The 17513-nt window shown below is 38.1% G+C and overlaps 1 protein-coding gene across 7 annotated transcripts in view; it reads left to right on the top strand.

Moving 5' to 3' along the window:
- The window catches only part of EYA1 (EYA transcriptional coactivator and phosphatase 1), a gene marked incomplete at its 5' end in the record, with an annotated part of 317837 nt that extends 300714 nt beyond the window's left edge, over nt 1-17123 (top strand). For all 7 annotated transcript variants that reach the window (XM_081258276.1, XM_081258275.1, XM_081258271.1 and 4 more), the window contains 3 exons: nt 22-143; nt 3944-4044; nt 16937-17123. In XM_081258276.1, the coding sequence (XP_081114402.1) occupies nt 22-143; nt 3944-4044; nt 16937-17017 (304 nt within the window). In that variant the 3' untranslated portion in view covers nt 17018-17123. The remainder of the gene's footprint in view (nt 1-21; nt 144-3943; nt 4045-16936) is intronic.
- Nucleotides 17124-17513: the final 390 nt, after the last annotated feature.

The following is a 17513-nucleotide window of genomic DNA, read 5'->3' as shown; positions in this document are numbered from 1 at the left end:
TTTTTCTGTGTATTCTCACAGGACGAACTGTGTTAATATTTTAGTAACAACTACTCAGCTTATCCCAGCATTGGCGAAAGTCCTGCTGTATGGATTAGGAATTGTATTTCCAATAGAAAATATTTACAGTGCAACTAAAATTGGTAAGCTGCTTTTTAATTAATTTATTTATTTAACCATCAACACTTTGCTTTCAGGCTAGTAAGAATGAAAGGCGATAATAAACAGGACTACTTTTTTCAGAATGCTAAATGTCAGAAAACTAAAAGAATGATTTAACCAAATTTTATTGTCAAAATTGGCTTTAGATATCAAGAGAAATATAAAGCACAATCCATGTAGTTGAACTCAGAAAATTTTACTTTACTGGCTAACATTAAAACCTATGCGTTTTAGCTATAGGCAACTTAGCATCACTTCTAGATTATTATCTTATTTTTATTCTCTTAGGCAACATCAATGAAAATATTTTATAAGCTAAAACAAGTAGTTGTATAGAAATATACAAAGTAGAAATGAAATAACTAATAGCAGCTTTAATTAAACAACTCTAATAATACATTATTATTACTGGAACTATTTTTTTCACCTTATTTTATAACATGTATAAATGATTGAGTTCCCCTTTTTGTTATGGGGATCAAAAAAATTAAATTCTTGCAAGAAGGAAATGTAGTTGGGAAAGAAGACTAATGGGAAATTTAGTTAAGATATAAACCAAGACAAAACAAAAGTCGGGATAAAAAGAAGACATGGCTCTTTCCTTAGGGAATTCACTATCTCTAGCAGGGGAAGCAGACATCAATCAAAATAACTATAATATGACAAAGTAGTATGTAAATAAGCATTTATCAAGTATCTACTAGATGCTCAGAATTGTACTAAACATTTTACATATTAAAGTCAGTCTTTGCAGCCTTTCCATTTTTCAGCTGAGAAAACTAAAGCTCAGAGACTTAAGTAAATTGTTCAGGTTAACAGCTAGTAAAGTTAAGGGTCAAAGTAGATCTCTCTGATTCCAAGGTCCAGCAGACTCCATTCCACACCCCAAGGGGTCCTACCACTAAGTGCCCAAATGTGCACTTCAATGGGAGAGCATTCACTCCCACCCAGGAGGCAGCAGGGGGCACGAGTCAGTGAAGACTAAAGGGAAGATATGACATTTGAGCTGGGTAGAGAAGGGTAAAGAAGAGTTTACTAGGCAGATGGCGAATGAGCACAAAGTGACAGAGGAATTAAAATGGGTTCCCTGCTGAGGGACTTGTGAGTCGTCCGGGGTGACTAATATGCAATGCCCATGGGAAGCTGATGCTGGAAAGGTAGACTCGGGTCTTATCATAAGTGGCCTCGTATGTTGCCCTAATGAGACGAATGTTATGTAAGTGAGTCCTAGGGAAGGAGGATGAGTATGGAAAGAGGTGGAAAAAAGGTTGTTTCTGGCTAAAGAAAAAGGTGCAGAACAGAACCCCTATCTATTTGGCTTGTACTTCTGCTTCAAAGAACTTACTACATTATCACTAAAAAATTGCTTGTTCAGTTATTTGTTCATAGTCTCCTTGGTAACTGAGTCTATCCATCTCACTCATCATGGTGGCTACAGGGCCCAGCACATGGTAGGTACTCAATCAGTGTTGAATGAAATGGGCGAATAAATGGTTGTTTATTCAGAAGAAGGCTGACACAGAGGTTTCTTTTAGGCAACTGGGTCAGCAGTGACACTGTTAGCTGATGGGGAAATCAGGTTTGATGGCAAAGATAATAAGGGTTTGAGCTTACCAATGTGAGTTTGAAAAACCTATGGGATATTCAGATAGCCCTGTCAAGTTGGAAATCGTTGGAGTGTGAGAATGACTGATGCCTCCTGAGAAGGGCCAAGGAGAGAATACTAGGAGTATACCAAATAGAATTCCTAGTAGCCCAGTAGAACTTGAATTTTTATATGTTGTCATATAAAATAGCAATCGGTTTCCACAAACTCAGGTCTTTATTCTGTCTGCATCAGTAAAGAGGAATCATTGTGTTTTGTAAACAAGGATCCAGGGGAAAGGTTTATCAGCACATGAAAGAAAGAACATATTCCAAATGAGCATATAATACAGAACGGATAGCACTTAACTTCCCAGAAGAAAAGAACAATTAGCGTATTACACGTCATGCACATTGAACTTTAATCCCAAATAATTTGAAAATGTGAGGATCATAGGAAGTTACAATAACAATCAAGCAAGTTTTTTTTTAATGGGCATTTTGTTTGCTATATTGGACTTCTTTAATTGTTTTCAGTCTAGAATAAAAATTTGATTTAAAAACTGTACGGTGGTAGAAACGATCTCAAAACCATAGGTAGAATCACTTTTCCATGATATTTTTAATTTAAAAAAGTAGGTATTGAAACTCCTGTAAGTTGCTGCTAGTTTTGCCATCAAATGAGATCTAACTTGGGGATCAATGCAGAAAACCACCCAGGAACCTTCCTCGTAGGCCAGGGTTCCCGCCCCACACGCACAGCAGGAGCTGAGCGGCGGAAGGGGGAGCAAAGCATTGCTGCGGTTGCTGCCTGAACCACCCCCACCCCCTCCTCGGTCCATGGAAAAATGGTCTTCCATGAAACCGGTCTCTGGTGCCAGAAAGGTTGGGGACTTATTTTTAAATAACATTGAGTTTACCTTCCTTTTTTCCATGAAAAGGAAACTTTACAGAACCACATAAACATTTCCCTCTAAGCGGGGAAAGAAAGTTTCATGACATCTGACTGTTTGGTTACATATTTTTTGCAGTGAAAACCATCCTTTGTATTTGTTTCTCAAGGTGATTTAATATTTCACAGGTTAGTGGGCAACTGAAGAAGCATTGAAATGACATCCTTTGCAGAAGGCTGGCCTTATTTCGTTCTGTCAGATGCAAGCTAGAGATCTTAGTGCAAAATACAAATATAAAGCAGACATTTGTTTAAGCAAACAAGCAATTTGTTCGTGTGTATATCTGATCCTTATTTGAAAGAGGTACAGGCCCCGTTCAGCCATTCACATTTGAAAACTATAAACTGTCCCATTGTCCATTAAAATGACCTTATTGGCAGCCCAGGACTTGGAACCCCAGTTCCTGCTCCAAGAAGCAACAATGGCTGCATTAACTACAGGGACGTGCTGCCAGTGTAGCTGCCACGGGCGCCTAAACAAAGTCTTGACATGGGAAGGATAATAGATAGATAGGTACCGGTATCCTGTTACCTTCATCCCACTTTTCCTCTAGGAAAGCGCTTTCCTGAGCATTAGATGCCTGGGCCAGGCAAGCACCAAATTACCTGACATTCATTTCAGAAACAGTTTTCCAAGAATATTTCAGGTCAACGCATTACGCCTGGGCCGGGGGAGGGTGTCTTTCATTCAGAGAGCATCCCAACCTGAGAATGAAGGGATAAACTAAGTCCAGTGTTGGATTTCTCTTGCCGTAATAAAACCAGTCCTTCGGTTTTGTTCATCCCTGTCAACAGTCTTTCGATCAGATACTGTATTCAGAGTTTGATAGATCATGAAACATTTTTTAAGTCAAGTTAAAATGTTGTGCCAGAATGGCATGCTTTCATTTAGTCTCAGCTGGTAGGGGGAAAAGTACTATTTCCAAACAGTACTTTTTCCACCAAATGCTCTACTGAGATCTAGATTCTACTTTTTAATAAATGAGTCTTGGGGGAGAAAAAGTACTAAAATTGTTCGTTCCCAAGGGACAGGACACCACATGGGTCGTTCATTTACAGTTTTTGCTGTACTGTGTTGTTCTACATACTCCCCAAATGGCATATAAAAGCATTCTTCCTAGTTTGCACAAGTACGATAGACTTGGATCAGAAGCATGGAAAAAGCATTTTATATAAAAATTTAAGCCCTGGAGTGCTGACTTACTCAAACTTTACATTTTTTTACAATTTACTTTTGTTCATTAGGAAAGGAAAGCTGTTTTGAGAGGATAATTCAGAGGTTTGGAAGAAAAGTGGTGTATGTTGTCATAGGAGACGGTGTGGAAGAGGAACAAGGGGCAAAAAAGGTGAGTGTTCCTCCTTGGTGCCTCTTGTGCCCTTTCATTTTTCTTACTCCTCAAAATCTTCAGAACTGGATCATTTAAACACATGCCATTTCTCTGAAACAGATTATGAATGTGTTCTGAACCATAAGCGCTGACCAAGGGCAGAGTAGAAGTAAGTCATTATTGAAGCGATCTTTTTGAAGAGTGGTATTCACAAGCTCGGGGGTCATGGATGGTTGGTCTTCACAGAATGTAGACTCGGGGAACAGAAAAGGAGGCTTAGTTCTGCAGCCATCATCCGGAACAGAGACAGCACACATGCCTGCTCATGCCCCTTTCTGCACCCATAGCAGACATCGCCAGGTGATTAGACGTCCATTACCTGAGCCTGGATGCAGCCTAAGCACCTTCCAAACATCAGTTCAGAAAGATTCTAGGAGCTAATCAGAGCTGGCTTGCAAAGCTATTTTCTGCCCTAGAGTACGGTGCCTTCTTTTGATCACGAGGTCAATGCTTTGCCTCTTTTGGGATGCTCAAAAAGGAGGAAAGGAGCAGGTCCCTTGACTCTCCGTTTGCCTGTGATATTTCTTTTTATTCTTCTGCACCCCTGCAAGTGTGATTCTGTCATTTCCTGTAGCAAAAGCTTTCTCATGAAAGTCCTTCATTGTATTTTAAAAAGGGGGAAGGAGGAAGGAACCACATTCCTTAGCCTGGCACTCAGGGTCTTCACAATCTAGTAACACCGTAGGCACGTTGGTCTGCTTACCCTCCTTTGGCCACGCCAGCACCTCCTTCCTGCTGCTGTTGTGCTTGGAATGCTCCTCTGCCCAGTGCCTTACTGTCACTGTCTTACTCATTTTTCAAAATCCAGTTTACATACCACCTTTTCTTTTTCCCTTGTTTATAAGAGCTCAGTTATAGTAGCACCACTTATACTTTAATTGCAGAAGCTCTGGTAAATGACTTGGATTCTTGAGCCAGATACCCTGGGTTTGAATGACAGCTCTACCATTTACCAGTTCTGTGACTTCGAAAAAGTTACTTTACCCTTCTCTTTCCGTATCTAAACATGGAGATTATAGCAGCACCTAGCTCATTGGCTATTTTAAGGATTAGATTTAGTTCAGGTATAAAACAGAGCCTGATACGTATGAAGTATGCAACAAATGGCAGCTATTATTATTAATTATTTGCACATGTGCCTGCTTCAGCAGTAAAGTGTGAGCTCCTGAGATGTAGGGATCTTATTTTGCTTGATTGCTGTTTGAGACTCTGTCTTCTTTTTTTTTTCTTTTTTTTTTACAGTTCCCAAAATCTTGGCACAGTCATGCACTAATACTTCTTAAATTGAAGAGCATTAACTATTTTATGAGATTAACCAATAGAATAATTGTTTTCTTCTCTTCCCCATACACTCACTCATAGAAGTCACTTTTCCATAAAGGAGGCAAGCTCTTCTGGAATATTCCAGTATACTCCAGAAATGGCACCAGTCCATAGATGCAGCATGAAGCATGGCATGTGGCCAGCCTCCTTAGAGAGTCCAAGAATACTTAATTCACCTTCAGTGCCTCTGAATTCCAGTAAAAGCATAGAAGCTGACCCTAATTCTGTAAATAATAGATTTCACTTACACCCATAGATACACAATGTGCCCATGATTACAGTCTCCCCACGTGTGTTCAGTGCTGGTAGAAACCCACATACACTTTTTTAAAGCTTGATTCTAAGCAGTATTTGCCATCTAAGCACTAATTCTGTGTTCCAGCTTCACCAGTGGCCAACCACCATTGTCATTAGGTACATCTGTTAGCCCTTTGGGCTGTCTTCATAAAAAGAAATCTTTCCCAGACTAAATAGAGTACCCAAAACTCAGCCCTGGAGAGTTAAAGAGAATATTTGGTGCGAATCCAGACTCAAATCTTTTTCCTGAGAAAGCCTCTGGAATCCCCTGCCATTTCCAGACAGGACCTCCTAGTGGCTATGGGAACATGGAATAGATTTGCACCTCTGAGCATCACAGAATTGAAGAGCAGCATTTCATGCCAGGATGGCCCAGGGCCAAGGTGTGACTCTGCCTTCCAAGCTGGTCCTTCTCCACCTAGTACTCACCAAAAAATTTTAATTTCAAGAGAAGGTTGCCAAAATGTGGCTTTCTAGCTTGTGGTAGACAGAAGAATGTTTATGAAAGTGATGACCTAAAATTCAAAGAACACAAGAAGTATGTTTCTTAGATATTTGTGTGGGTGAACACAAGATGGGAAAAGTAAAGGAATTTGTGATTTGATGTTAGAATTGAAAGTAGTAACAGTACTGAGAGTATTTGCTCTCTTTGAAGAACAGTTAAAATTGTTTCCACTGTTTATCTTTGGACATGTTATTCTTTCTATTCAGGACAAACACACACACCTATACCAAAAAGAATTAGGCAGCTGCCTACGAAGAACATCCTCTTTAAATTTTTTGACTGTAAATGAATGCTAGTAGCTTCAACTTTCTGGTCTGATTTCTTGGGATAAGTGTATGTAATCAGTCCAGTACTCTGTTACAAAGGAACTCTTGGCACCTTGAGAGCTACCAGCCTGGGAACTCTAATGAAACTGTAACCAGGAGTTGTAAGCACTTTATGTGTGTTTGTAAAGTGTACAGATTTTTCAGAAATAGTCAGATTCCTAATAATTGTGCATATGATTCAGATGTCATAAATCTGTCATCCTGAGTGACAAATTGACCATTCCTTTCTTATAGTCTGTCTAGCCTTTCTAGGTTAACTAGTATTTAAACAGCAGTACTTAGTGCATGAGTTAAGAGACAAGGATCTAACAGTTCACAGTAAATAAGGAGTATATTTACTGTGTGGGGTTCTGCATAGAAATAGAGAATATTTAATATTTAACTTAAGGGAAATATTTAATTTAGGGGAAGACTACAATTTATCAATATCCCATTTTAAAAACTCTATATGAAAATTCAAGCTAAAGAAATAAAGAGATGGTTATCCTTACTATCAGTTATAAAGCCCTTATTATGTCCCAGAACCTCTTTTAGGCACTTCCTATCCATTATCTCATTAAATACTCACAACAATTCTATGAGGCAGGAGCCCTTAGGCCTCTTTTATAGATGAGGAAACTGAGGCACAGGAAGGTGAGTACTTTGGCCAAGCTCACACAGCTAGAAAGTCACCAAACTAGGATTTGAAGCCAATTATATCTGTGAGATTCAGCACAAAGTTCCTTCAAATTACAGACTTTACTTACATATCTTAAATACGATTTGATTTACAAAAAAAGACTTTTAATGCTTTTTTTAAATTGTTAGAATATAGTGTGCAATGTTTGTTTCTTTCCTTTTGGGAGGTAGATAGAACTATGTTAAGTGTTCTCTTTCTCCCAATTTTACACTCATGATTAAAATTTTAAAAATAAATCATTAATTCTAGTTTATAATTTGGTTCACAAGCATTTCAGATTACTAAATAAAACTAACCGTGAACCAGTGAAGTTCTGCAAGTTTGGGCACTAAAATGTTTTGCAAAATCAAAACATTTTGCATTTCTTCTAAATCAATTTTAACCATTTAGCTGCCTCTCTTCATTTCCTATGTCCTTTTAAAAATCTAGTACAACACTCCTCTCTCTTCCCTGTAGAGATGTCTTTCATCTCCCTAAATAATGTTCTTCTGCTAGAGGTAGTTATTTTTTTAAGCCCAGAAATGAAAACTAGTAAGTATTCTGCCAGTTACCTGTTTTGTTATGGTCAGTTGAAGTCTGCTCTATCACCTTTGTTCTCTTTAGCAATACAGTCCCAGGAGTTTCATCCGTAATTTTATCTAATTCTATAATCCATATCATTAAAAAAAAAAACGTCAAAGAGAAAAGGTTAGAAATACTTTTGTTTTTTTAAAAAACGTTATTCTAAAAAGATCTCTTTTTTCAAAATTTTTATGGGAGTATAGTTGATTTACAATGTTGTATTAGTTTCAGGTGTACAGAAAGTGAATCTGTTATACATATACATATATCAACTCTTTTTTAGATTCTTTTCCCATATAGGCCATTACATAATATCGAGTGACGTTCCCTGTGCTATATACAGTAGGTCCTTACTTAGTTATTATCTATCTTATATATAGTAGTGTGTTTATGTCAATCCCAATCTTCCAATTTATCCCTCCCCCCCAATTTACCCCCTGATAACCATAAGTTTGTTTTCTATATCTGTAACTCTATTTCTGTTTTGTAGATAAGTTCATTTGTACCCTTTTTCTAGAATCGACATATAAGCGATATATGATAATTGTCTTTCTCTCTCTGACTTACTTCACTCAGTGTGACAATCTCTAGGTCCATCCATTGTTGCTGCAAATGGCATTCTTTTGTTCTTTTTTATGGCTGATATTCCATTGTATGTATGTACATTTTTTTCTGTTCCTCCATTAATGGACTTTTAGGTTGCTTCCATGTCCTGGCTATTGTAAATAGTGCTGCTGTGAACGTTGGGGTGCATGTATATTTTCAAATTATAGTTTTCTCTGGATATATTCCCAGAAGTGGGATTGCTGGATCATATGGTAGTTCTATTTTTAGTTTTTTAAGGAACCTCCGTATTGTTCTCCATAGTGGCTGCACCAGTATACATTCCCACCAACAGTGCAAGAGGGTTCCCTTTTGTCCACACCCTTTCCAGCATTTATCGTTTATAGATTTGTTTGATGGTGGCCATTCCCACAGGTGTGAGGTGATACCTCATTGTAGTTTTGATTTGCATTTCTCTACTAATTAGTGATGTTGAGCATCTTTTCATGTTTGTTGGCCATTTGTATGTCATCTTTGGAGAAATGTCTATTTAGGTCTTCTGCCCATTTTTGGATTGGGTTGTTTGCTTTTGATATTGAGCTGCATGAGCTGCTTGTGTATTTTGGGGATTAATCCTTTGTCAGTTGCTTCATCTGCAAATATTTTCTCCCATTCTGAGGGTTGTGTTTTTGTCTTGTTTATGGTTTCCTTTGCTGTGCAAAGGCTTCTAAGTTTAATTAGGTCCCATTTGTTTATTTTTGTTTTTATTTCCATTTCTCTAGGAGGTGGGTTGGAAAAGATCTTCCTGCGATTTATGTCCAGGAGTGTTCTGCCTACGTTTTCCTCTAAGAGTTTTACAGTGTCCAGTCTTACATTTAGGTCTTTAATTCATTCTGAGTTTATTTTTGTGTACGGTGTTAGGGAGTGTTCTAACTTCATTCTTTTACATGTAGCTGTCCAGTTTTCCCAGCACCGCTTATTGAAGAGACTGTCTGCTCCATTGTATATTCTTGCCTCCTTTGTCATAGATTAGGGGACCATAGGTGTGTGGGTTTATCTCTGGGCTTTCTATCTTGTTCCATTGATCTATGTTTCTGTTTTTGTGCCAGTACCAAACTGTCTTCATTATAACAGCTTTGTAGTATAGTCTGAAGTCAGGGAGCCTGATTCCTCCAGCTGCATTTTTCGTTCTCAAGATTGCTTTGGCTATTCAGGGTCTTTTGTGTTTCCATACAAACTGTGAAATTTTTTGTTCTAGTTCTGTGAAAAATACCATTGGTAATTTGATAGGGATTGCATTGAATCTGTAGATTGCTTTGGGTAGTATAGTCATTTTCACAGTGTTGATTCTTCCAATCCAAGAACATGGTATATCTCTCCATCTGTTTGTGTCATCTTTGATTGCTTTCATCAGTATCTTACAGTTTTCTGAGTACAGGTCTTTTGCCTCCCTATGTAGGTTTATTCCTAGGTATTTTATTCTTTTTGATGTGATGGTAAATGGGATTGTTGCCTTGATTTCTCTTTCTGACCTTTCATTGTTAGCGTATAGGAATGCAAGAGATTTCTGTGTATTAATTTTGTATCCTACAACTTTATACCAAATTCATTGATGAGCTCTAGTAGTTTTCTGGCAGCATCTTTAGGGTTTTCTATGTATAGTATCATGTCATCTGCAAACAGTGACAGTTTTACTTCTTCTTTTCCAATTTGGATTCCTTTTATTTCTTTCTCTTCTGTGATTGCTGTGGCTAGGACTTCCAAGACTGTGTTGAATAATAATGGTGAGACTAGACATCCTTGTCTTGTTCCTGATCTTAGAGGAAATGCTTTCCCTTTTTCACCCTAGAAGAAATGGACAAATTCTAAAAAAGATCTCTTGTAAGAGTTTTCTCTGAGCACCTCTTTATTCCTAGAAAGACCATTCAGAGAAGCCATCTCACTACTGGTGGCTATCTTTCTTTGATGTATGTCTTTGTTGTCAAAGTCTGCCATGCTGAATACAACATTCCTCAAGTGAAAATAATTAGGCCTATGTATGATTTAAAAAAAAATCAAAATGTAAATAATAGTCTTCGGCACACTGAAAGCAGTTTTGGTTTCTAGAGTAAAAACAGCCTCGTTTTATAACTCTGACTTTATTTACTTTTCAGAGAATTACTTAAAATTAATCTCTTGTGAATAACATGGAGGGAGAGGGGGAGGGCAAGCACCATTATTCTGCATAATGACAAACTCTTCATCAAAAAATGTCCATTTTCACGGTGCATTCCAAAACTTGCTGAAAACCAAGATGAAGCTGAGAATCTGCTTAATAATGCTTGATTGTGAGTTTATTTAGGAGAAAAATTAGGAGAAAAATAAGAGCTTCTTTTGTTTAAAAAAAAGACATTTTTTTTTCTTTTTTTAAATAAATTTATTTAGTTATTTATGGCAGTGTTGGGTCTTCATTTCTGAGAGGACTTTCTCTAGCTGCAGCGAGCGGGGGCCACTCTTCATCGCAGTGCGCGGGCCTCTCACTGTCGCGGCCTCTCTTGTTGCGGAGCACAGGCTCCAGACGCGCAGGCTCAGTAGTTGTGGCTCACAGGCCCAGTTACTCCGCGGCATGTGGGATCTCCCCAGACCAGGGTTCGAACCCGTGTCCCCTGCATTGGCAGGCAGATTCTCAACCACTGCGCCACCAGGGAAGCCCCAAGACAACATTTTTAAGGCAAGTTTTTGCTTTTAGTTTTATTTAAGTGAGACATAGGGATTACTGAGTACAGAATTTTATTATTCTAAAGCCATTACATCCGTTTAACTTAATGAGCACATACTGTATGCCAGGTCTTAAATTGGATTTCATCTTTATTCTTAAAGAGCTCACTCCTGTCCAGAGGGGATAGAGCATATACAAATAGTCAAAGAGCAAAGCTGTGTGGTAAGCTTCATGAGTTCTCAGAATATCTCTTTATTTACAATTTGAGAAGTATTTGTACCTCCATATGCAAATTTTCTAGAGATAATATATGCATAGGAAAGCACAGATCTGTTCTTTTTTATACAAATGGTAACTATACACTTTTTTTTCCGTGCCTACTTTTTTCACTTCATATATATCCTGGTAGTTATTCCATATCAATACATGGAGCTCTGCATCTCTAATTCTTATAAATGGCTGCATCACAATTCCATTACCTTGATATGTTGTAGTTTAACGAGTCCCCTGGGGCTTAACATTTCATTGGTTTCCAGTGTTTATTATTACAAACAGTTCTGCAGTGAGTGGTCTTTACGTGGTTCATGCGTGGGCAAGTATATCTGTGGGATAAATTCCTAGAAGTGCAATACCTGGGGCAAAGGTTATGTGCGTTTCTGGTTTTGAAACATTTTCTTAATACATTTTTAATAATTCAGCAATATTCAAATTACATGTGTCCACACACCCAGCTTTTTATATTACTGATCTTATGTATACCCAGAAGGGATAAATACCAGACAAGGAGGAAAGTTGGCAGAAGGGGATTTGGAAAGCTGCACATGTGGGCAAGAGGAACAAAGGCTGTGTCATTATTTTACCATTAGGGAATATTTTGGTTCTAATGATCCCAAAACATGGGCTATTTCCCAAGATTTAGGTCTTGGTGCCCACTTCTCTCAGTATATGCTAATCTTGATAAACTAACTATATACACATCAGTTTAGGCTATCACTGTTGTTAAGATTTGTGGTTTAGCTGTGTTTTAGTCCCATGGCTCTAGTTACCTGACGGACTTTCTCCATGTAGGTATCCCATTTCATCCACCTGCATATCAGCAGATGAATTCTACTGTCCCAAACCAGTTCGCCCACTCAGATTTGCTTTGGTGTTCTCGACCTCCAACCCATCACCCATTAGCAAGAACTCTCTCTTTACAGTGTGTCTCCCGTCCATTGCACCCACTCCATTTCCACTGTTCCTTTGCCTAGTTTCTCTGCTACCAGCCAGCCACACCTCCAATCCATCCTTCCTTTAGTGCCTCATTAAATTGCTTAACATACTTCTACCTGGAAAAAAATATCTCCTTTCTTATTAGTGTTTGTTATGAACACACCATTCCAGCCCCATCTCCTCCACACTAAATACTCTGTGCATCCCACCTTTGTCACATAACATCTCCTGACTGGGAGTCCCATCCCTCTCCATCTACCTAACCAAATTTGCCCATTTCTCAAATTCAATACAGGCCCAATTTACCCTCTCCAGCTTACAGCTGAGTTCTCTATGAATTTATCATTTTGATTCTTTGTTTTCTTAAGATATAATTGGCATTCAGCACTGTATAAGTTTAAGGTGTACAGCCTAATGACTTGACTTACATATATTGTGAAACATATACTGTGAAATAATTACCACAATAAGTTTCATTGACATCTATCATCTCCTATAGATACAAAAAACATGTTTTTCTTGTGATGAGAACTCTTAGGATCTACTACTCCTAGCTTTCACATATATCATAGAGCAGTGTTAACTATAGTCAGCATGTTGTATGTTACAGCCCCAGTACTTTTTTATCTTATAACTGGAAAGAAATGTGTATCTTTTGGCCACCTTCATCCAATTTCCCCTCCCCAACCCTTTGCCTCTGGTAACTACAAATCTAATCTCCTTTTCCATGGCTTCCGGTTTTTTGGGTTTTTTTAGATTCCACACATAAGTGAGATCATACAATATTTGTCTTTGTGTGACTTATTTCACTTAGCATAATGCCCTCAGTGTCTGTCCATGTTGTCCCAGATGGCGGGATTTCCTTCGTTTTTATGGCTGAATAATAATCAATCATGTATACATCACAACGCCTTTATCCATTCACCTGTCAGTGGACACTTTGGTTGCTTCCATGTCTTGGCTATTATAAATAGTGCTTCTATGAACATGAGGGTGCAGATATGCCTTTGACATAGTGTTTTCATTTCCTTTGGGCATGTATATACCCAGAAGTGGAACTGTCTAATCATGGGGTAGTTCTGTTTTCAATTTTTTGAGGAACCGCCATACTCTCTTCCATAGCGGTTGTACCAATTTACATTCTGACCAACAGTGCGTAAGGGTTCCCTTTTCTCTACATCCTCATCAGCATTTGTTACCTCTTACCTTTTTGATGAAGGCCATTCTAACAGGCGTGAGCTGGTATCTCATTGTGGTTTTGACTTGCATTTCCCTGAGAAGTGATGGTGAGCACCTCTTCATATACCTGTTGGCCATCTGTATATCTTCTTTACAAAAATGTCTATTCAGGTCCTCTGCCCATTTTTTAAATTGGATTGTTTTGCTATTGAGTTGTATGATATTAACCCCTCATCAGATATATGGCTTACAAACATTTTTTCTCACTCCATAGGTTTTTTCATTTTGTCAAATGTTTCTTTTGCTGTGCAAAAGCTTTTTAGTTTGATATAGTCCACGTTTATTTTTTATTTTGTTGCTTTTGCTTTAGGTGTCATATCCAAAAAATAATTGCCAAGGCTGATGTCAAGGAGCCAAACATTTTTTTCAGTGTTTTCTTATAGGAGTTTTATGGTTTCTGGCCTTACATTTAAGTCTTTAGTCCTTTTCAAGTTAATTCTTGCATTCTTATACATGTGAATAGCCAGTATTCCCAGCAACATTTATTGAAGAGACTGTCTTTTCTCCAGTGAGTATTCTTGGCTCCCTTGTAAAATATTAGTTTAGCATATATACATGGGTTTATTTCTGGGCTCATTGATTCTGTTCCATTTTCCATGTGTCTGTTTTCATGCCCATACCAATACTGTTTTGATTACCATACCTTTATAATATAGCTTGAAATCAGGAAGTGTGATGCCTCCCCCTTTGTTCTTTCTCAGGATTGCTTTGGCAGTTTGGGGTCTTTTAGTTCCGTATACATTTTAGGATTGTTTTTTCTACTTCTGTAAAAAAACACCATTGGAATTTCGATAGAGATCACATTGAATCTGTAGATGGCATTTTAACAATATTAATTCTTCTAATCCATGAACGTGAGATACCTTTCCATTTATTATTTGTGTCTTCTTCAATTTCTTTCATCCATGTCTTATAACTTTCAGTGTAGAAATCCTTCACTTTTTAAGTATTTTGTTGTTTTTGATGCTTTATTGTAAATGGAATCACTTTCTTTATTATCAGATCATTTGTTCTTAGTGTATAAAAATGCTGCTGATTTTTGTATCCTGCAACTTTACTGAATTCATTGATTTGATCTAACAGTTTTTTTCTTGGAGTCTTTAGGATTTTTTATATATATAATCATGTCATCTGCAAATAGTTTTACTTCTCCCTTTCCAATTCTGATGCTTTTATTTTTCTTACCTCATTTCTCTGGCAAGGTCAATTTGATTCTTAGTCCCACACTGCCTTACATTGTAATGAAATAGTTTCAGCAGATATGTCTTGCCTGCTGGTTCTTGGCAGTAGGATCATATGTTATGTATGTATATTACTTTACAAATCTGCTGTAGCTGCAGAGCTGTACAAGTAATAGAATATTTTAATGAAAAAGTTTATAGACTTTATTAAACCTAGAAGCAACCCTGAGTCATTTCCCCTAAACCCTTATTTTGCAAATAAACAAACGGGGGCTCCAGGGAGATTAGTAACATGACTTTGAATCATGACAAAAGTCAGAGTTGAGAGTATAAGCCAGGTCTCCTCATTCTGAACCTGCTTTTCTTTTCCTCTTTTGCCACCATATCTCTCTGTCTTCACATAAGAAATATTTGTTCCACGCTAAACATTGATTCAGGAAAAAAAATTGTTTACTTTGCACCCAGTTGCCCTGGGAAGCTCTTGTAGATCCATAAAAGCTTCACATCAGTATGTGCTTAGTTAGGGAAAATGTTATTTTGCAATATTAGTTCTAATTATTTGTTAACACATGTTTGACTCCCCTGTTCTCTCCGCTAGACTCAGTCTTCTTAGAATTAGTCACTATTAAATGTTAATCATAACTATCATTATTATTAATAAACTCTTTAACAGGACTAACCAGGTCCTGCACCACTTGGCTCCTACAGCTGGTAATGTTGCAGCCATGTCTTTCTCTCTCACAGCCAGTATTCTAACAGTGAACTTCTTTATCCTCTGCCCCAGCCCCCTTCACACGCACAGAGACACTACAGTGCTCTTCTGAATGATCAGCCTTTCATAACTAGCTCAACTATTACCACCTCTTACCAGTGTCTCTCCCAGTTCCCCAGACAAAGGGAATTACCCCCGCCTACTCCTTTTAGGTGAACATTCATGATTGTTGTTCATTTCTGCTACTCACCCACAGACTGTGAGAGGGTGGGCCGGGGATGTCTTCTACACCGTGCCTGTGAATGCAAAAAATCACTAATGAACGAATGCAAAATAGTACAGTCTACTTTTATGATCTAAAATTGCCAAGTGGAACATCCTAAATTTTTGAAAAGAAATCTCTAGTACTTGGTTCTGGACAGTTATTGAAAGATAACAAAAATAGAGATACTCCAAAATAGTATAGAATCCAGAAGGGTCTACATATGCTATTGGACTGTGGTATATGTTTTTAGCAGATTACTTGTTAATAAGTAACAATAGTTTGCATCCCCAGAATAACAGGTATGTGATCTGCACCAAAATAGTTAGTAGCTCCTACTGTCACTTACAGATAGTCCCCCCAAAAAACTCCTCAGTTCTAAATTCTGTTTGCTTTCATGCCATATTCTCCTAATAGTGTGAATTGTTTAAAAATTCCCTAGGCCTATAATTGCAAATTATATTCAGGCCTTCACATTATTTTTTGCGTAGAAAAAACCAAAATGTTTTCTGTGGGCTTGATAGAATTTTGTTCTCTGAAGTGTGATGATTATCTTTCTCTTATCAAGAAAAAGATTTTGCTGATACATAAATACTTAGTACAGTGCTTTTTATAATCATGTTTTTATCCCTCATGGACGATGTAACCTCTTTTTTTTTTTTTTTGGCCTGCTTTTCTTGTCTCTGGTTAATTCAGGCGTTTCACAGACATTCCCGTCATTTAACGTCATTTAAGCTAGATTTCTAGATGTTTTAAACTACCACCAAAAAAACCCAAAAAACTATCTTAGATGTTCATTTAAAATTTCCCATATGGTAAACCTGTTTCAGGGTCAATGCAAAAAAACGAAAAAAAGAAAAAAAGTTGCTTCTTACAGGAGTAAAATTAAGTTTTGCAAAATGTAAAATACTACCAACTAAGGAAAACCACTTAAACTTGCAGCATGAAAAATGCACTGGATCCAGATTTTGAAAGGCAAATGTTTGACAAGGTTTTGTTCATAGCTACTGGATTTTATTTGAAGCTTGAAATCAGCATTCACGTCGCAGTGTAGGTCTGCTTAAGAAATACCCATCACCTTCTTCAAAGGAACAGATTCCTGAATTACATTTTAAAATGCAGTCCAGTATTCTAAGGGGAGGATTAAGTTTGAATTTGTGTTTTAAACAGATGTGATGTTGAGATCTTAACTGGCGGTTTTCACGGTACCGAATAAGGGGATGTGGGCAGCATGGTGGATTGCCAAAGCAGCCTTTCAGGGCCTGTGCTGGGAGTGTCCTCTGTCCTGACCACATTGTCTGCCCCTTTGCAGCACGCCATGCCCTTCTGGAGGGTCTCCAGTCACTCGGACCTCATGGCCCTACATCATGCCTTGGAACTGGAGTACCTGTAACAGCCCCCTAGCACTTTGAAACCACACAACCGCCCCGTGAGCAGGGACACACCCAGCAGGCTGAGTCCCGAGTCGGCGCCGGACTCCAAACTAGCGATTTCAACATTTTGATGCCCAGCTGCTGTGGGTCCTCGCCTCTGCCCTTGTGGTAAATGAAGGACCACATCCCTTTCTTCAGAACAGCTGTTGACTCTAGTACTGTGAATCCAATGCAAATAAGCCATGAGAATGTTCTAGCACAGTGTAACGTGTCTTGGCCACATTAACTACATGGTTCGAACCTGTGAAGAAAGGACCCGCAGACGCTTTACGTTTTTAGCATCTTCAGTGTGACCTAAACAGCTTCTCCAATACAGCAAACTTGATTGCACAACAAAGACTGAAATGGGTTTCCTGATTACCAGTGGGGGGATTTTCTTGTAAAGGTTTACTTTTTTGGTGTCTCATACCCAGGGTCATCTGTACATCTCTACTTATTTATGAACAGACTTTAAAA

This window comes from Mesoplodon bidens (assembly GCF_964165515.1).
Source record: "Mesoplodon bidens genome assembly, chromosome: 16".
In the NCBI taxonomy this organism is placed as follows: Eukaryota; Metazoa; Chordata; class Mammalia; order Artiodactyla; family Ziphiidae; genus Mesoplodon; species Mesoplodon bidens.
Note: the sequence above shows the minus strand (reverse complement) of the source record. Positions and strands in the feature narration are given on the sequence as shown.